At 33.1% G+C, this 22003-nt stretch overlaps 1 protein-coding gene across 4 annotated transcripts in view; it reads right to left on the reverse strand.

Annotated features, from left to right (window-relative positions):
• The window catches only part of LOC145256393 (ciliary microtubule-associated protein 3-like), a 55301-nt gene that overhangs the window by 25716 nt on the left and 7582 nt on the right, over nucleotides 1-22003 (reverse strand). For all 4 annotated transcript variants that reach the window (XR_013863988.1, XR_013863987.1, XM_080115260.1 and 1 more), the window contains exon 3: nucleotides 16136-16234. Coding sequence is in view for 2 of the 4 variants with exons in the window: in XM_080115260.1 (XP_079971386.1) it covers nucleotides 16136-16234 (99 nt within the window). In the remaining 2 variants the exon portion in view is untranslated. The remainder of the gene's footprint in view (nucleotides 1-16135; nucleotides 16235-22003) is intronic.

A 22003-nucleotide genomic window follows, 5' to 3' on the forward strand; every position in this document is an offset into this window, starting at 1 on the left:
GATCATTCTAAACTTTCTATTACTATACTCTGGCTTTTAAACTATTTTGTGAATTAAAAACTTTTTAAATTTGATTATTAGGACTGCCTAGAATACTTTAGCACACATTTTAAACAAACAGTTGATTTTTATTATTATTTTATTGAAATGCCCCCATGTAACATTACTCATAAGGTCATGACCTCAATCAAATCTATAGGTATGTGGAAGAAAAAAGATTCGGACCAAGTAAAGATTAGATACCCGGTAGCAGAGGACAAAGATTGGCGCACATTTCAAGTGACACTGGTTGTTCGAGCTTGACATTGCTGGTGGTTGTTTGTAAACATGTCAAATAGCAGTAAATAGGAAAAAGTTAACAGTTTTGTAAATATTTAATATTAAAAAAAATGTTTTGTAAATATTTAATATTAAAAAAAAATGTTTTGTAAATATATATTTTTTCTTTTACATCTTAAAAAGTTTTGTAAATATATTTTAAAAAATCTTGCTCGCGAACATTCGACCATGTCTGCTATTTGACGTGTTTACAAACAACCAACGACAATGTCAAGGTCGAACAACCAGTGTAACTTGAAATGTGCGACAGTATTCATCTTCTGCTACAGGGTATCTAATCTTTACTTGGTCCAAAGATTCAAAGTAAAATGGATTATTTACTTTCTTACAGCTAATGTGTGATATCTAAGAAAAATTATACCAAACTTCTGCATCCCTTACAAAAATTTCAGAGGGTATAGGATAAAAATTAAAATAGAAAATCTTTCTTCAATCTATATTCTATAAATGTAATAAAAGTTGTTATGCGTACATTAATTTTTCAATTTTTAAAATAATTTTAATTTATGAGAGAGACGTAAATAGGAAAAATATGTTCAAGTTCAAGAAAAAATGTTTTCCAAATAAAAATCCACACAAATATTTCCAGAAAACTACTAAAATATTTTTAAATTGAATAAAACACCAATATTTAACAGATTTTCAAAGAATTAGTTTTTCTGTCACTTGTATCTTTCATATCCTGAAATTTTTTTGTATACGATATCAAATTTTCTATATCATGTTTCATAAGCTGAAAATTTAATTACCAGAGTCTTTCATGTGTAGAGATTCCAAGTGTTTTGTATATATACAGTCCTGGTCAAAATCATAAGATCACTTAAGAAAGTAAGCGCTTATGCATAATATCGAATTTTTAATCAAACAAATGGTTGAAACCATTGCCAAAAGGGAAAATATGATGGCAAAAAATGAAATCTGCTTCATTCGAAAACCTTAACCCTGATCTAATAATTATTTTTTAAAAAGCAAACATTTTCACCTGGTCAAAATGAGAAGACCACTTTAATAAAATCGGCTAGTTTTGAAAAAATGAATGTGAAAAGCTTTCTATGTTACTAAAAGCAACTTGATAGTAGATAAAAAACATCTTACTAAATTATAAATGGCAAAAGGCATTATCAGAGTTTGAGAGAGGAAGGATCTTTGAGCTTAATAGGGGTGGACTCTCCCATAGATTCATTGCAAACGAAGTGAATCGTAGCAAAACGGTCATCACAAATTTTTTCAGAAATCCAGATCAATATGGGCACAAAAAAAGTCAAGGTCGACCAAAAAAAAATAACCCCATCACTGGATCGCTGTATCAGAAGTTTAAAAAAAAACTCCAGTATGAGCTCAAGTCGATTGAAAAGCCAAACAACAGCAGAATGTAGTCTTAAAACCATCAGAAGGCATCTGAAAATGAAGGGTTTCAATCATTTAAGCGACTGCAGAAATCACGTCTTCTTGAACAGCACAAAACTAACCGACTTAAATATGCCGCCAAATACCAGACTTGGGATGAAGAGAAGTGGGAAAATGTAATTTTCTCCGATGAGAAAAAATTTAATCTAGATGGTCCAGATGGATTTCAACACTATTGGCATGATAAAAATTTGCCCAAAGAGACTTTTTCAACTCGGCATAGTAGAGGAGGGTCTTTAATGATCTGGGGTGCTTTCTCGTCAGCTGGGACCCTAAAGTTGCAAGTAGTGAAAGGCCGGCAAACATTGTTGAAGTACATTTCAATGCTTGAAAATGCTTCTATCAGGACTGAAGGTCCACGTCTGTGTGGAAGAAATTGGATTTTCCAGCAAGACAACGCTGCAATACATACTTCTCGACAAGCACGAGAATACTTTTCTTCAAATAAAATAGAATTGTTAGATCATCCAGCATGTTCTCCGGACCTCAATCCCATTGAAAATCTTTGGGGATGGATGGCAAAAGAAGTGTTCAAGGATGGAACCCAATATGATTCAATAAAAGAACTTTCTGATTCAGTTTTCAGTACATGGGATAAAATTCCTTCGCACATGATAAAAAACTTAGTCGCAAGCATGCCGAAGAGAATTTTTTAAGTAATTCGTAATAATGGAGTTTATACTAAATACTGAGACACTTTTTAGTAATTTATAATTGCCTTTTGTTATATAAATTATCAGTGGTCTTATCATTTTGACCAGGTGAAAATGTTTGTTTTTTAAAAAATAATTATTTCTCGTCAGCTGGGACCCTAAAGTTAAGGTTTCGAATGAAGCAGATTTAATTTTTTCCATCGTATTTTCCCTTTTGGCAATGGTTTCAACCATTTATTTGATTAAAACTTCGATAATATGCATAAACGCTTACTTTCTTAAGTGGTCTTATGATTTTGACCAGGACTGTATGTATATATATATATATATATATATATATATATATATATATATATATATATAGAGAGAGAGAGAGAGAGAGAGAGAGAGAGAGAGAGAGAAAATAAAATAAAATAAAAATCTTACGATCTTAATCTTATTCTTTTATACTTCCATAAATCTTCTAACCACCCCAACTCAATTATAAAATCTATAGTACCATCCGTCTCTAGAAGAATTTCTGCTCTTTCTGCTGATAAAAAAACTTTTAATCAAAATGCTACTTTCTTCAATAATGCCTTATGGAACTCAGGACACAAGGAAAAGATTAAATACAACAATTATGTTCCTCCTGCAGGCTGCCTTAAATCTGTAATCACACACAATATGACTCGTAAGAAACCAGTTCAAATAACAAGATCTGCCCCTATCAATAACAATGAACCAGTCTACATATATAATTCAAACCAAAATACTAATCGCAATACCTCTAACCCACCCAGTCACATCAGGAGAAAGAAAAATATTTGGTTTAATCCTCCATTTAGCCTAAATGTCAAAACTAATATACCTAAGGAATTCTTCAACATTGTACAAAACTCTTTCAAATACCCACACAGATATAGTTCTATTTTCAATAAAAATTCAATCAGGATTTCTTATTCAACAATGCCTAATTTAGCACAAAGAATCTTAACATCTAATAACAAAAAAATGAAATCAGCCCAAAAAATCCCTTTCCCAATTAAACCCAAAACTAACTGTAATTGTAATAACAAACATCTTTGCCCACTCAATAATGATTGCATCCATAAAGATGTTATATATTCTTGCACAATTACTGAGCTCCCACGCAATCCTCCCATAACAGACACTAATATTTCGTCTTCAAGTTATCCTTCTTCCCATCCTCCATCTGATATAGTTACTAATCCAATACACCACTCAAGCAGCCCCTCCATTTACAATCATACAACTAGCAATAATGATAATAATAATAATAATAATAATAATAATAATATTAATATTAATGAGAATAATATTTCTCCTAACAGCCATCCTAACACTAACAACACTCATTATCCCCTCCAAAATAGTCCTCATACAATCATTGTCCCACCATTTGTTGAACACTATGAACAAAATTCAAACCATTCAACTAATACAAATCAGCAAATTAATATTAATACCAGACCTCGAGCTTTTAATAAAGTACATACATATATCGGCGCTACTTCAACATTAATTAAGAAAAGAATATCAAACCACATTTCTTCTTTTAACAACCATAATTCTAATAATAACCAAGGAACTTCTCTAACCACTTTAATTAAAAAACTTAACTTTAATAATACCCCCTTCTCAATGAAATGGACCATCATAAAAAAAGTTAAGTCTTATACTCCAGGCTCTAAGTCATGTCGCCTCTGCACAACCGAAGCTATAACTATAATTACTTCCCTTCAAAGTAACAATATAATAAATTAAAAAATTAACTGATCTCTTTCTGTAAAAATAAGTCCAAATTTAATTATGGCAATTTTGAAATTACATAGTTATTACTTTTACCTTTTAGATAGATACATAATTTTTTCTTTAACTTTATCGTTTTTTCTACATACGTTCTTAATACTTTATAATTTAATAATCCTTTATTTTAATTCTTTATTTCTTCTTTGTTTGGCCGGTTTTTTATCTGCAATTTCTGTTTTTAGTCTTTAAATATTCCTATCTAATATATCAATCTACCCACACTTTCATATCTTGTATGTATATTTACTTATATTTTACTATATGCATTTACTTACTTACTTTTTCCTGAATTTGCAGATACCGGCCATCCTCTCCCCTTAAATAATTTTTACTTTTTTATTTTATATTTTATTTTTTATTTATTGTTTATTTATTATTTATTTTCTATTTATTTATTAATTTATTTATTTTCCATTTAGTGTCTTTTGACAACTCTTGCTGACATTTTCTTAAGTAATAACCTGTACATTTAAGTTGACTGATATTATTTTGCCCTATATATTTTTTTTCGCGCCTTTTAAGACTTCCTGTCTGGGTTATTTTGACATTTGTTTTTCTATTTTATATTTAATCCTATCACCATTTAATTTTTTTCCCCCTTCTTCTTCCCTGATCTTTCTTATTTATATTTATGTCTCGGCAGCAGTGTGAAAAGCATATCTTATTTTTCTTTTATTAATATTATTGGAATTTTTCCCCTTTTCCCTTGTGAATTATTCCATGGATTTCTGCCATTGGATTATTTTGGCCCATCTTCCAATTACGGGATTTCCTTGGATTTTACTTGTACAAATGGAAATTTAATTAATTTTCTTGAAGTTATATTTTTGGATTTTACCGTCATTGGATTATTTATCTTTCACAAGACTATCCATTCATGTGTAATCACCTTTTTTCTTCACCATATTCCCTCTGCTTCACTTTTTTGTTATCAAGTAAGATCTTTGACTTACTTGTTGTTTCATCAAATACTTTTGTATGCAAAATCCGATCCCGTATTTTGCTAAATCCTACCCTCTGATGAGAAGTATTTCTTCAAAACTCTGCGGATTAAGGACTATCCACTTATCAAGTGTTTCCTTTTCAGATTAAATATGTTTTTAACTCTTTTTCAAAGTGTTTTTTAACATGTTTTATTAACTGTTTGCTCGTATATATATATATATATATATATATATATATATATATATATATATATATATATATATATATTGTTACATTTTTAGTAAAAAAATGTGATTAATTATTCTTTTATATGTTGTTCAAAATCGCAAGAGAATAGGAGTTTGTTTTTGTTTTATTTTCATCAATTGTATTATCGTCTGCGTTCAGTCAAAAAAAAAAAGAAAACAATCAGAACAAGAGAGAATATGAAGAGATATATAGAGAGTGGTCAAAAGAAGAAAAGAAAGAATAGCTAACGAGCACTGACAGTAGAGGAGAAAGAAAAAAAAAAAGAAAGAAACCAGCTAACGAACGCTGGCAGGTTGTATAGAGAGGGGGAGGTGAAAATATATATATAGAGAGAGGAGGGGCGTTTTAACCTGCGCGCTTACGAAGGACACACGAGACAATCTGCTCTTCGCTGCTGAGGAAAGCAGCCGACAACGACGACACTAGGAACAGATATAAGATTAGCAGTAATACTGCGGTGGATAAAAGTGGAGGAGGTGCGCTTAATAAACATTGGAAAAGGAGTCCATTTGATATATTTGGAGCCAGTTTTTTTTTTTTTTAAGGAAATCGGATAAGAAGAAGAAGAACAAAGTAAAGTTGCTAAGACAGTGAGTGAAGCAAAATCTCTCTCTCTCTCCCTTACTCTATCTTTGTTTGAACTGAGCAGACAATAATAACCAGTACGAAAATGTTGTATTGAGATCTGGCATTTTTCTTGAACATTCTCTCTCGATCAAGACACTTTATTTTCTTTTATGCATTACTTCTTTAAATTATCAAAATAATTGCATTTTTATTTATTTATTTTTGTGTTGTTATAAATAAATTTACATCCATAATTTCCATCGGCCTTTTGTTTGTTATTTCAGTTGTGTTTTTCTGTCTTATGTTTTACCGTTGTCTCTGAAGAATTTGGATAATCCCTTCCCGTATTTATTTATTCACGTTTTAATCCCGGAAGAAAAAAAAAATTATTTTTTTTATTAGCGTTGCGATCATATCTCTACAGTTCCCCGTGGAGATAGCTGAGTCGTAACAATATATATATATATATATATATATATATATATATATCAGTCAAACACAGTAGTGTTTGAATATATGGTTATGGTTATATATGGTTAAGTGGCAGTTTTAGTCACTTAGAACTGCTTTAAAGCTTCATTATTTTTTTAATTTAATTTATGACATTATTTAATTGTTGTGTTGTAACACAATAGTAAAAGAAGAAAATCAAGTCGAGGTTGGTTTAATAAAGTGTATTAACAATCACAGGTACAAAGGTAGAAATACGGGTATAACTGACTAGCGCTCAGCTAGGCAGTGGAGTACTGTCGCTCCTTCTCACTAGTGTAGACATTACTGGCACTATATATATAGTGAGAACCGGTGTAATTTCCTTTATGCATAGAAAGGCCAGTATAACAATAATCAACTTTTAATGTTGCAATATTTTAAGTTATAAATTTATTATATTTTTTAATAGAATATCTTGTCCTTTTCTTTTCCAGTTTTAACAACTAGTTCTTTACTTTTCCACGCTTAAGCTTAACCATATTACTTTTCATGTTCGCATTTTTCTATTGTAATATATATATATATATATATATATATACATAATTATTTCTACAATAAGATAATGCAGCAGCTCACAAAAACCATGAAAGCCACAGATCAAAAGTCCTAAACTCAAATTTTGTACTCATCAACAGAACATATCCGAATTCTGGATTTGAAACCAGAGTCACTTGCATGCAAGACAAGTCACCACATCACATACAAGAACGTCTATAAATCGACACAGTGCAGTCCGACTGTTGAATATACCTGCTTATTCTCAACAAGGAATGTAGTTATCCAAATACTAAGAACCCAGGCTGATGTTTTGTGTTTTGTTTGGTTTTTACAAGGGAGTCACCGCTTATCAAGACCCAAAGGCCACTTGAGGATAAGGGTTAATGAGTGTAGGGTAGTCACCAGAACACCAGTGTAGTACTCGTTAGTAGTGATGGAAATTGAGTATAATTTGATTATTTAAGGTGACAGTTCAAAAAGAACTTGTTTATATTGGACTTGAAGATGACCATATCGTAGTCAGCTTAGCAGAACGGAGTTCCACATGTGGTTAATTCTAGGGATAAAGCTTTGTTCATGAAATTTGTGTTTAGATTTAAGCATAGATATGGAGTGGGTAAAATTGTTGATAGTGGTTGTAGCTACATGAGTGTTTTTCGTGAAGGTTTGACAAGGGGAGGGGGATTATAGATTGAAGCTCAGATAAGCACTTATCATGAAAATGATGATAGAGCAGAGAAGGCTTAGGACATCTCTTCTATAGAAAGAAAAAAAGGCATCACCTACTTGGTTTCAAAGCCAGTTTTGAACTTTGTCAAAGCGGAATAGAGTGCTCCAAGCAGCTTCTGCTCAAATGTGGCAACAGTACCACAGCCACCGAGATATAGAAGGAGGCCGGTGTACATGAACGAGTGATGTCATTTCCAAAACAACATGTAGGTAAAAACTGCCTACAGTTAGTTGTGTTCAGACACGTGGCCATGCTAGCAGGCATAAAAATATTTTTCATTGCCTTAGAGAATGGCTGTGAAGAAAGAATAATTCTCCATTTGGATAATTATATAATTGCACATTGGCAGGGATAATTTTAATCTAACAAAATATAGTAGTTAGTTGTTTTTTAACTTTTCTCAGATGTCTATCAAAGAAAGTCGAATATTTCATTTTATTTATTTAAACTACAAAACAAACAATTTGGTATGTAAATATTTTTCAGTCTCTTCTTTTAATAATAAAATTTTCATTGAGTATTTCCAAATATTTTAAAGCATTTTCCACAACAATTTTTTTGTTGTTATTTTTGTTTGTTTGTTTGTTTGTTTATGATGATGATGATGATGATGATGATGCCCCCTCCCAAATTCACCACCACCCTGATTTAATATCGTAGATGTTTATATATATTTTATTTTAACCAATGTTCACATCATGGTGTGATTGTCTTTTAGATTATTTCTTTAGTTATGTGAACTTCATTTTCGTATTCATGTATTCTGCACTGATATGAAAATGAAGACTATAGCAGAGTATAGGATTCAAACCATGTAACTGATGAAAATACTCTACACATTTTGATGGAAAACATGGGAAGAAATGGACATAGAAGAACAGAAAACTAAAACTTTAAATATAATTTTTGTATTAAAAGTAATAGTTATTTAAATATTTCAACATATAATCTTGTGGGGAAAATCCAACTCCCCAATAAGGGGTACTCTGGATAGAAGCAAAAATAAAAATTGCCTTAGTCATGCAGGATTTCTCCTCCACCAATCGAGGACAGAAAAAGTTAAGTGTAGCATCAGAACAGATACTACACTGTGATCTCGTCGCAAAGGTCAAGAATTGTTTGTGTTTAATGTTTCTTTAATTGTTTTTTCCCTGAATTCATAATTCAGTTTTATCAGTATTAGATTGTATATTGCTTTAAAATTACGTAATTTTACATAATATTTATATTTTATCTATATATATAAAAGCTAAAATGTGTGTATGTATGTATGTGTGTTCACTTTTTCTGTATGTCTACAAAAGGCTTTTTTTGCCGTGATTCTCGGTTGGCTCGCTCCTTCTTAAAACTTTTTATATGCTGTCTAAATAATAATATCTATGACTAAGGAATTCTGGTCGCAGCTATCTTTAATTTACCCGACTTTTACAAACTATTTTCAAGATATTTTTTGATTGCCGTGTAGCGGGGAAAACAGAAACTGGCTTCCAGTGCAAAACTAGGTCAAACATCACGTGACTTAACATTCTCGCACCTGTTAATTTCGCTTTATAAACGTTAACTTAACACACTCATCAATTCATCTATTCCCGTGGTCGAGATGGTTAGGTTGCAGGGTTTTTTTTCCATTTCCTTTCCACCTCCACGTCAAAGGTTTGGAGTTCAAGCCTACCTTTCTACTAAAACTTTTTTTTTCTTTTACACCTCCAAACACCCGGCCAACTTTTTTTATTTTTAAACAGGGTTGTTTTGATCTACCCCCCCCCCCCAACACACATACACACCTCCAAACACCCGGGCAACGCCGGGTACTCCCCCGCTAGTATTAAATAAAGTTCAGTTTCATTATTAATCGAATTGGACTCCTTTCTTTTCTATTTTTAACATGTTTTAATGCTCTTTTTAAAAATGACCTCATATAGTATCGACAGAGACAGTTTAACAAATCTTACCGACATTGTCTGCAGGCATTTTTCAGTTAACAGGCTTTCTATATCTCAGTGGCTGTGACAGTACTCCATTTTAAGAATATACCTGGCTCCTATACAGATAGCAGATTGTGTCCGGAATCAGGAGTGGTAGAATGATGCAACTATTTTCCTGACAACCTTGGCAACAGATTTGATCGAGGCCTTCCATTTCAGGCCAGGAGTGAGGGTTAGACCCAGAAGCTTGTCAAAGCAGGGAGCTTCTTTTGGTTGAGAGCTATTCATATCAATTAGGGCCAAGTAGGGATCAGAGTGTTTATGGTGAAAAGATAGAGGCTTAGTTTTTAATGCATTAAATTTAACCAGCCATCTTTTGCCTCATTAGTACCACATGCTTAAGGACAGAGGAGAGAGACTTAGAGAGATCTTGGTCGTTGTTGGCTTTGAAGTGTTGCTATAGATGGTAGTGTTGTCTGTACATATGTTGACATGTGAACTTAGAATATGATTTAGGAGATCATGAATGAAGATAAGGGGGAGAGTTGAGCCCAGGATGAATCTCTGACGCATGTTAGCATTAATACTTTAAGTTTTGGACTGCTGCCCATCGACCACTACTTATATAAACCCATTGGAGAGAAAAGATTTGATGGTTGAGAAAAGATTTGATGGTTGAGAAAACATTTCCAGATATTCCATAGCTGAAATTCTTGTGAAGTAGACCTTAATGCCAAACCCTATCAAATGCTTTTGATATATCAAGACCTATTGTTTGTGAGAAGAAACCCTTGTTGATAGATTCATTGATCCTATGTGATATTACAGTCAGTACATCAGCTGTAGATCTTGCAGAGATCTCGGAGAGATGCTTTCTGATTTGATATTTCAAGAATGGCAAACAAAAGTAGGACAATTCTATTTTATACATTCTTTGGTGCAATATTGTCAGAGGATCTTAAAATTGCAAGAATCACACTTATATTTCAGGATTTTTTTTACCAAAAGTGTATGTATATACCAAGTTAGCATACATCTATATATATAGTGTCCTAGTAAGCAAGCTTTAGTTTTGCTGCTTTGGGATGAATTTTGCTTCAGATTTTTTTTTGCTTGGTTGTCTCCCCTGTAGCCTTGCCAGGCCACTAATACTTATTATTATTTCATATATATATATATATATATATATATATATATATATTTTTTTTTTTTTTTTTTTTTTTTTTACAAAGGCGTCACCACATTATCAAGGCCCAGAGGCCACTCAAGGATAAGGGTTAAAGAGTGTACAGTAGAAATTGGTCAATATAGTAATCATTAGTAATGAAAATTTGGTAAATTTAATAACTTATATGGAACGGCTCATCAAGAACTTATTTACTTTAGACTTGAACACAACCATATTGTAGTCAGTCGGAAAGCAGGAAAACGGAAGACAATTCCACAGGCGTGCAGTTCTAAGAAAGAAGCTTTGTTCATGGAATCTACGTTTAGGTTTAGGCATAGATAAAGAGTGGGGGAAATTATTGATAGTGTTTACAGCTAGACGAGTGTTTCTTGTGAAAGTTTGGCGAGGGGGGACCATAGATTGAAGCTCAGTTGAACACTTTCCATGAAAATAACGATACATCAGAGACAAACTCGCAACATCTCTTCTGTGAGATAGAGGTTGCAAGGAGGAGAAAAGGACATCTCCTACGAGGCTACGAAGTCTATTTTGAACTCTATCAAGGCAGGACAAGTCCTTTCTAGCAGCTCCTGCCCAGATGTGGCAACAGTATTCCATCCTTGGACGTACCTGGCTCTTATATAGGTAGAGAATAGCATCAGCAGTGAGATATCTACTGGATCGATAGAAAGATCCCACCATTTTTCCAGCGGCCTTGGCAACAGATTTGATATACATGTTCCATTTAAGATCAGGAGTAATGGTCAAGCCCAGAAGCTTGTCAAAACTTGAGGCCTCCTGAAGACGAGAGCCATTCATTTCAATTGATGACAAATGTGAATTAGAATGTTGATGATGTAAAGAGAGAAGCTTGGTTTTAGATGCATTAAAAGTAACCAGCCACTCCTTTCCCCATTGTACTACGTGCTCAAGATCAGAGGAGAGAGAATTGGAGAGAACTTGGTCGTTTACTGTCTTAGATGTGCTACCATAAATGGTAGTGTCGTCAGCATAAATGTCTACAAATGATGTAAGGATATGATTTGGAAGATCATTAATGTAGATCAGGAAAAGAGTTGGGCCCAGGATGGATCCCTGAGGGACACCGGCATTAATACTGTGAGCTTCTGATTTTTGCCCCTCAACTACTACTCTTATGAACCTATCAGAAAGAAATGATTTAATAATTGAGAAGACTTTTCCAGCTATACCATAGCTAGCGATCTTATGAAGTAAACCTTTATGCCATACCCTATCAAAGGCTTTAGATATGTCAAGAGCAATTGCCCTAGAAAGATTGCCACCGTCGAGAGATTTGCTAATCCTATGCGATATAAATGTAAGGACATCTGCTGTAGATCTAGCAGAACGGAAACCATATTGAGTGTCACTAAGAAGGTTATTTTTGTTGAGATGTTTGATTACTTCTGTATTTAACACAGATTCTAGCAACTTACTCATGACGCACAGGAGACTTATTGGCCTGTACTGAGAGGGGGATGAGCGATCACCTGAATTCTTAAATACAGGGCATACTGATGAGATTTTCCAGGGAGATGGGAAACTATTCTCCTTAAGACAACGTTTAAACAGTTTTGTAAGTATGGGCGCTAATTCAGGTTGAAGTTTTTTGAGTACTATAATTGGAATACCGTCAGGGCCAGTTGCTTTACTCGAATCAAGGTTTTTGATTAGCTTCGCAACATCACATACAGATATACGTATATCACATAGCGTGTTTTCTGATACAGGAGGACATATTGGGGGTTGGCGGTCTTGGTCGCAAAGGGTAGAATTAGCTGCAAAGCTCTTGACAAAGAGTTTGGCTTTGTCTGATGCTGACGAGATTACCTCAGGTCCATTGATAATAGTTGGGATGGAGCACACGCTTCTGTTCAGGATTCTGTTTGCTATTTGCCAAAACTGGTGGGAACCAAGCCGCTGCTCAGCTACTTTGGACTTAACAGATTGAGCATACAACACTCTTGCGTTCCTTATTACTTTCTTACAATGGTTGCTGGCAGTCCTGAAAACGGCTTTAGTTTCCATACATCTATTACGTTTGAAGCAGTGGAAAAAGTGATTTCTGTGCGCAATGGCAGCAGCACATTCTGGAGAGAACCATGGCTGGCTGTTAGGTTTTTGCTGAAACTTTTTAGAGGGTATGAAATGGTCAATACCTACAATTAACCATTCAGTTAGGTCTAATACTATAGAGGACACATCCTTTTTAAACATGGAATGCAGAGGTAGATCAGATATAAATGTACGGAAGCTATCCCAGTCAGCCTTAGTGTATCGATATACTGTACGATGAAGAGGTACGTCTGGGGACTTATTACATTTCATTTTTATCTTGATTGATACAACAGAGTGGTCGGAAGATCCAAGAGGCGACAGAACAGAAACTGAACATAGTTCAGGGCAAGTTGTGAGAAAAAGGTCTAGTAGGCTTGCATACTGGCCGTCATTATCGGGCACACGGGTAGGTTCCTGAACAATCTGAGTGAGGTCATAAGCAATGGAGAAATCATGACAGAACCTCCCCTCATCATCGGTCTTGTTTGAGTGGGTCAACCATTCGACGTTGTGAACATTGAAGTCTCCACATATGTGAATGTTAGCTGAAGGATAAGTAGAAAGGACTTGGTCAATTTTCTCAGATATGCTTTGAAAGATAGTAACTCCGCTGTTGTGGGGGCGATAGAGAGTAAATATAAATGCAGTAGTGTGAGCTAAAGCAACCCGGAAGCACATATAGGGTAAGTTAGGATCTTCCCTGGAGATGTCCCTCCCACATGGAAAGCTATCTTTAATATAGGCACATATTCCATGCCCATGGCGATCTTGGGGGTCAGTTTTAGAAGTTAAGTTAGAGTATCCTGAAATTGCAAACTCATCTAGGGAAATAGCCTGTCCAATGCCAGTTTCACTTAAAAATAAAAGGTCTGGTTTAGTCTCCTGTAATTGGGTTTCAACCTCTGGAAGGTTAGAACGAAGACCCCTGATGTTGGAGAAGGAGACATGGTAGTAGGGGTCTACGTTGGAAGTTGGAGAACCGGGTTTAATCGTGTATTTTTTCTTGAAACTTGTCATGATGAAATTTTGGAATTTGTGGACTAGGTCGACAGATTTACTTAGAGCAGGACAGAGAGGGGAAATTAAGAGAGAAAAAGAAACGAAGAATTTTTTTTTATTTGTAGCTAATGATAAGGTAAAGCCGTAACAATTACCCACTAGTATGGCATCGAGAGGCCCCACCAGAAGCTACTGCATGGTCCAGAATCCATTCACCAAATGGCAATACAGCAGCCCCAGTACTTTGCACCTGCTGATAGGACAGCCTCCTTAGTGGTTAATCCAAGGTTCGGGTCCCTGACTATCAGGCGGATAACGTCAGCCCAGACAAAACGTTTACCTCCAGCACCCTTACTAGTGACATGGCTACAAGGATAGACATAGAAACAGAAAATTTCCGCCATCTCAGCCAACTGTTCGCAAAAATACTGCCAACCTAGAAAACAGCTTTTTCTTCTCCCTTTGTCCGAAAAATCACTCATTTAAAAAATGAAGACTGAGGGACAAATACTGATCTACATTAGTTTATTTAACAATATTGTTTTTCTATTATTTTGTCAAAATTCAAATAGTAATAATTTGTTGCTTATGAAATGGAAGATGCCTACTTTTTTGTTGTGTATAAATGGCCTCAACATAATATTAGAAATTTTTAGTTATTATTGGATAACTCAATGGTTTGACTTTTTTCTTTCTGTTCTCGTTCTTTTATGAGGCTGTTTCCTTTCATGACGGTGCTTAAAGTATCGCACATAGTGATGAACTGCAATGCTGCATTGGGTTTTTCCCAATTATATTCACTAACAAAATGTAGTGATGCCAACAAGAAGAAAGGAAAACAACGAAGAAGAACTTATATTTACAGAGAAAGAGTACAAAGAAAGGAACAGTTCTTACAAACAGTTGGTCTGCAGGAAACTTATCTGTAAGATATGTCCAACAATTTTATATTTCCCGTGTCTTTTTGGCTGAGATGAAGAAATAGAGCATTTCTGTGTTGCAGTTGCTGTATGAAAACCTCACATGTGTTCTGGTGCTTAAATGACGGACAGAACGTGTTGACACAAGCAAAAAGAGGAAGGGCGTTTATAAAACTCATTCTTGTAGGGTTTGGTGACTCTAAAAAGATAGCCTGTGATTGGTTGTTTTTCATCCCCTTTTTATTTTTATCCCTTTGTTATCTTAACTTATTCTATAAAGCTGGTTGAGTGTATATATATTTATCATACAAGTGAATGTTAAATGTAAAAAAGAATATACATGAAAAGTATTTATAAAATGCTTGATGAATAGGTGTGAGAGGATGGTATATGGATTCGCAGAATAGATTTCCACATAGGAGTGAAGGAGTTGGGAGTCAGAGTTAGAAGTTGGAGTCGGAGTTCGGAGTTTGGAGCCGGAGTTGAAGATATCAAAAGAGTCGGAGTCAGCATCGTAGGAATTCTAAGAGTCAGAGTCAGAAGCAGACTTTTACCATCTGACTCTGCAACTCTGCTTATTCTATCAAAAATCTATCCTTTGCTTTTACTTATTGTAAACAATTTATTGTACACAGTTAATTGGACATAAGTTGCTATTTTACCCATAGCTGGAGATGAATTGCAGGTTCAAATATTTCCTAGAAATTTAAGCACATAGATGACCATAATAAATCTGAGCACTCAGCATAGTCGATTCATAGTTTGTAATGGTATGCATTAGACCATTTAAACAGCCGGTATAAAAATGGACTATCTACAAATTTCTCAAATAAGAAATCAAGTTTTCAAACAATCAAAGTAACCAAAATTTGATTCTTCTTCATTATAAAAGCAAAATTTGAAAACTGAAAACATTGAATTTCAAGTAAAACCAATCGTATCTACTTAATTGTCATGTTGCAGTAATGAAAATATCCCAACATTACAGAAAACAATAAGGTAATTAATTATTAATGAAAACAGTTTTCAAAGAAAATTAGCAAAAATTAAGTTTTGCTAAATCGGCCAAAGATTTTCAGTTTTCAGAAAATATTTACCTTCTTTTTGCTACAATTAAAACTCTCCAGTTTCTTTTTTATTTGCAAAACTTAATTTTTGCTAATTGTCATCAAAACTATTTTCATTAATAATTCATTTTTTACCTTGTGGTTTTTCATAAACTTGGATATGTTCGTTACTGTTACATGACAATTAAGTAGATACCATTGTTCTTACTTGAAATTCAATATTTTGATTTTCAAATTTCACTATAATAAAGAACCCAAAATTTATATAGACGTTATTTTACTTACACATCTTACTGTGCGAAACCGATCTGCTGTCCGAGCTCCCAGGGTGTAGCCAAGATTACTTTGAATTTTGTTTCTGTTCAGTGAAGTAAAATTTGTTTTCTAAAATTGAAAGAAAACAAATCATCAGGAATTGTTTGTATAAGTACAACAATGCTTATGTAACGTAATCATGTACTCTAAGGCGTGTATAATACTATGCTGCTATTATTTTTAATAAAAAAACAATAACAAAATTATCTTAATATTTAAGCAATAAAAACCGTACAAATTTTCAGGCAAGTGTCCACAGATAACATTTATGAAGTTAAAAAATTATAAACAATATAGATATCAATAAAAATATAAAAAAAAATGCATTGCAGCTTAATGCATGCATTTACATGCAGGAGAGCAACACTTTCTATCAGTTAGTGGCATTCTGAGGTTGTTACTAACGCTACTAAAAAGATTAAAAATTTAGTGATATATATATATATATATATATATATATATATATATGATGAAAATAATGGAAATAGTATTCCGACAAAATAGAGAAATAAAAAGGAACAAACCGTATTATTATGTGTTCATCAACGTTTCGTCTTTATTTCGAGACTTCCTCTGGATGAATGAGAATAAGAAACAAAAAATACCAGTACAAAATATTTGAAAATGTTTCACGTGCACAGTGTGACACAGTTTTATTTCAGAAAAACGGAAAAAGACGTTGGAAATTCAAAAAGGTGGGGGGGGGCTGGCACTGTTAAAAAGAGGGAAATTTTAGTGATGTCATATAGTCGTTAATGTAATTTTAAAAAATATGAACGCAGTTAATATTCTTGCTGGAAAAAGATATCTGTTGAAATTCAAATATAGGTTGTTATAAATTACATAACAAAAAACACTCATTTCATTTCTGTTACAAACCTATATTTGAATTTCAACAGATATATCTTTTTCCAGCAAGAATATTAACTGCGTTCATATTTTTTAAAATTACATTAACGACTATATGACGTCACTAAAATTTCCCTCTTTTTAACAGCGCCAGTCCCCCTTCCCTCCTTTTTGAATTTCCAACGTCTTTTTCCGTTTTTCTGAAATAGAACAGCGTCACACTCTGCACGTGAAACATTTTCAAATATTTTGTACTGGTATTTTTTGTTTCTTAATCTCATTCATCCAGAGGAAGTCTAGAAATAAAGACGAAACGTTGATGAACACATAATACGGTTTGTTCCTTTTTATTCCTCTCTCTCTATATATATCTATAATATAAAGCTGAATGTCTGTGTGTGTGTGTGTGTGTGTGTGTGTGTGTGTGTGTGTGTGTGTGTGTGTGTGTGTGTGTGTCTGGTCACGAATAGGCTCCTATATGGTTGACTATTTAAAAAAACTGATTACATATAATGATAGAAGGTGTATCGAAACACAGGAATGGGTATGTTTGATCTGGCAGAACGGTGGTTCATTAAAATTGCGGTGTCTGCGTTCGTGCCTGATCCACAAAGTATTGAAATAAAAAATTGGAAATTAAAAAAAAACGTTTACAAGTGGTTTTGATATAGATGTACATAATAATACTTTGATAAGTATGTTTTAACTTAAATAGGGATGGTATAATAAAATTGTGGGGTCTGTGTTCGCGCCTGGCCTCCATAGAATGGAAATACGCACAAACTTTAATAAAGACTTTTCATATCTATCTGCATAAGTATACTTTGATAATTATGTTTCAGTTTGAAGAAATATGGTATAATAAAATTATGGGGTGTTCGTTCGCGCCTGACCCCCATAGAATGGAAATATGTCACAAAGTTTAACAAAGTTTTTTAATATAGATCCACAGAATATTGTGATAAGTGTTTCAGTGTGAACAAGTATGGTATAATAAATTATGGGGTTTATCTATTTTATTTTTACTTTCATCAAATTTTGCTTTGGTTTTGATACCCCCAAATTCGAAGCTATCTCTTTACAACCCTTCCTTTTCATAACCTATCATACTTTAATAAATCAGAGTCCATTTTCTGTAGGCTGCTTTTGAACCCAGTCAACGATGGGTACTTTTGCTAGTATATATATATATATATATATATATATATATATATATATATATATATATATAAAGTGATATATATATATATATAAAGTGATATATATATATATATATATATATATATATCACTTTCTTCCATCCTGTTTTTCCTCTTCCTCTCCACACCCTTTCTACTTAACTATTCCTATCTCTTGTATTAATGTATAGATGAAAACGAAGAAAATGCATAATGCATGAGACAGTAAAATTATGAACAAGACAGAAAACAGAGAGGCAAGGAATAAGATTAGAAAAGAAAAATGAGAAGAGAAACAGCTATATGAATGAGTTATAAGGATGACAAAAGTTAAGACTAACAAAAACACTTGCACATGAAAAAAAAGGGAACCTAAACAGAGAAACTAAATCCCTAATAACAGCTGCACAAGATAACATGATTAGAACCAACCACATTAAAGCAAACATTGACAAGACACAAGAAAACAACCAATGCAGACTTTGTGAGCAAAGAGACAAAATAATAAACCACATAAGTGAATGCAGCAAACTAGTCTTAAAATAATATAAAAACACACACTATTAAGTGGGGAAGTAGTACACCGGGAATTATGCATACAACTGCATCTTGAACATCCAGACAAATAGTACAAGCACAAATCGGCAGCAGTACTTGAAAATGAAAGTCACAAAATCATATAGAACATTGATATACAAACAGATAAACTTATCCAAGTAAGAAGACCAGATGCCATAATAGTTAACAAGAAGAAAAAGTCTTGCTAGATCATAGATTTTGCCATTCCAACAGACTACAGAGTGAATACCATGGAGATGAAGAAGCAGAGAAAATACATGGAACTGTTCAGAGAGCTGAAAGGGATCTGAAAAATGAAGACAGTCAAGCTAGCACGACTAAGGGTAGGAGCGTTAGGAACAATTCCGAAAAACTTTGAAAAAAGTATGGGAGAGATTGAAATCAAAGGGATAGCTGAGAAGATACAACAGATAACAATAATGAAAATGGTTGAAATATTAAAGAAAACCCTTGAATGTGGAGATGTTGCAATATTTTTTATGTATAATGGGAGTATGATCTCTGAAAGTTGGGCGATTCTATTTATAAACACTGCTGATAGGAAGTGATGAATCAAATTAATTCACGTTCCACTATCAACCACTAAGAAACTAGAATTGCTCCATAAAAATATTAAATTTATTTGCATTTCAGCATATAATATTTTTTCGTGTCAACACAAGAAGAATCTTTTGCTCTTTGCCTGCAAAATTATAAAGTTCAGGACCTGTACAGAACAGCTGCACACTGAAAATTCTTCAACAAAAAAATATCCAGAACCCATATCTGGCTTTCTGCAGTAGGAAGTCAAATTTAACCAGATTGCATGTATTTATTGATAAGAAAAGCAAATTAAATATCAAAACCGGTCAGGGTATATTCCTTGGGTATGACAAAAACAGCCCAGCCTACTTAGTATTTTTTCAACACAAAAAATAAAATAGAAAGTATCCAATGTGTAAAATTCACAGACATTTTTAATTTCAAAGATAAAAATCCATCATATGAAGAAGATGCATTAATATTTCCCCCAATTTATAAAACAATTGACGACAATGAAGTTGCCACAGATGAGGACAAGAGTATTAAAAATGATGACAGCAATGATGCTGATGTTAAAGTCAGAAATTCATCAGAACGTTACCCAAAAAGAAATAGAATCGACCCAATTTTTTTTGGTCGACAATTTGGAAGATAATCAAATCAACTATTGCTATTCCATGGATAATACACCAAAAAGCTTTAACAAAGTAATTAATTCAGAACATTGTCAGCAGTGGAAAATAGCAATGAAAAACGAAATAGATGCTTTAACAGAAAATAATACCTATTCGGTAGTGCCTCTCCCAAAGGATAAACATGTCATTTCTTCAAGATGGGTCTTTAGAAAAATGGCTACAGCATCAGGCGTTGAACAGTACAAGGTGAGAGTTGATGCTAAGAGATACTCTCAGATTCATGACAGAATATTTTTCTGTTTTCACCAATTACAAACCTAACCACAATCAGAATTTTATTGCAAATCGCATCGCAATGTAACCTTGACATCCATGAAATGGACAGAAAAAATGCTTATTTGAATGCTCTGATAGACTGTGAAATTTATGTTATCCCTTCAAAGGTATTCATAATAAATAAAAATTGCATGTGGAGGCTTAAAAAATCACTGTATGGTCTAAAGCAAAGCGCACAAATTTGGAATAAAGTATTTCATGATTATATGATTGAACAACAATTCAAACAATGTCCAGTTGACCCCTGTTTGTATGTCCAAAACAAAGACAATAAATTACTGATTTTAGTTTTATGGGTCGATAACATTTTAATCGCATCAAATTGTGACATAATGTTAACTGCTGTTAAGAACAGATTAAATAAAAAATTCAAAATGATCAAACTTGGCCAGATATCATGGTTTCTTCGCATACAATTTATTCATGAAAAAGGAATTATTAAAATGAATCAATTCAAGTACATTGATAAAATCTTATTAAAGTTTGGGATGAAAGAATGCAAAAAACACACTACACTGGTCGAAAATTATATCAATAAAAATACAGACACAGAATCTTAAATAATTGATGATAAACTATACCAGGAGATGATAGGAAGCCTTTTATACTTAATTACTGCTACGAGATCTGACATGTTACACAGTAATAAAACTATCACAAAAATTATCAAGACCGACGATGAAGGATTTTAAACAGAGCTAAACAAGTCCATCATTATTTAAAAGGAACTAAGAAACAGCATTTAGTATTAAGAAAATCAACATGTCCCCTAAAATTAGAGGGGTTTTCAGATTCAGATTGTGGAAATAATAATATTCAACAAAGTATAACTGGATATTGTTTCAGACAATCTAAAAATGGGCCTATTATTTCATAAAAATCTAAAAAGCAGCAGGTTGTATCTATCTGTACTTGTGAGGTGGAATTTATAACGCTCACACATTCTGCACATAAAGCGCTATACCGAAAAGCTATTCTAAAGACTGTTTTAGAACCAGAATTAACTGAAACTTCTGTAATAATTAATTGTGATAATCAAGCCAGCATAGTGATAGTGCAGAACAAAGTAATTCACCAAAGATCTAAGCATATAGATATTAAATATCATTTTATAAGAAATAAAGTAAAAAAGGAATCCATTATTGTAAATTACATCGCATCAGAACAAAATATCATTAATATATTTACTGAATTACTGATGCACTCCTCTTTTAAAATATAATGAAACCTATATTTTTTATAATGCATTCCTAGGCAATGTCAAATTTCTTATCCACCCTCAATAATATAATGAAACATATATTTGTTAAAATATCCTTTGACAACTCTGATTTTCTGTCTTCTCCTTCTCAATCAAACATATACCTTTATCCAGGTGTTGAGCACTTATTGATTCAGCATATATCACTTCTCAAGTGTAACACTGTATTATTATACACATACCATCTCTATAAAGAATATTGATCAATTCCAATTCACTATATACCACTGATCATAAAAACTAAAAGAAAGGTTCACTTATCCATAATAACACTTCAAGTTAAATAAATTTCAAGTTTAATGCCCTTTCTTTCTCTGTTGTCATATAAAAGTAGAAAAAATATACATCTTCAGTGTCCAAAGATTCTTAGAAAAACAGGTGTGTGCAGCATGATTGTCTTTGCACATCAATTTGAATGGTCCATTGATTGGTTAATTTGAAGTGTTTCGACCAATCAAAATGAGATGCCATGTAAACT

This window comes from Euprymna scolopes, chromosome 3 (assembly GCF_053919585.1).
Source record: "Euprymna scolopes isolate OS-2025 chromosome 3, ASM5391958v1, whole genome shotgun sequence".
Lineage (NCBI taxonomy): Eukaryota > Metazoa > Mollusca > Cephalopoda > Sepiida > Sepiolidae > Euprymna > Euprymna scolopes.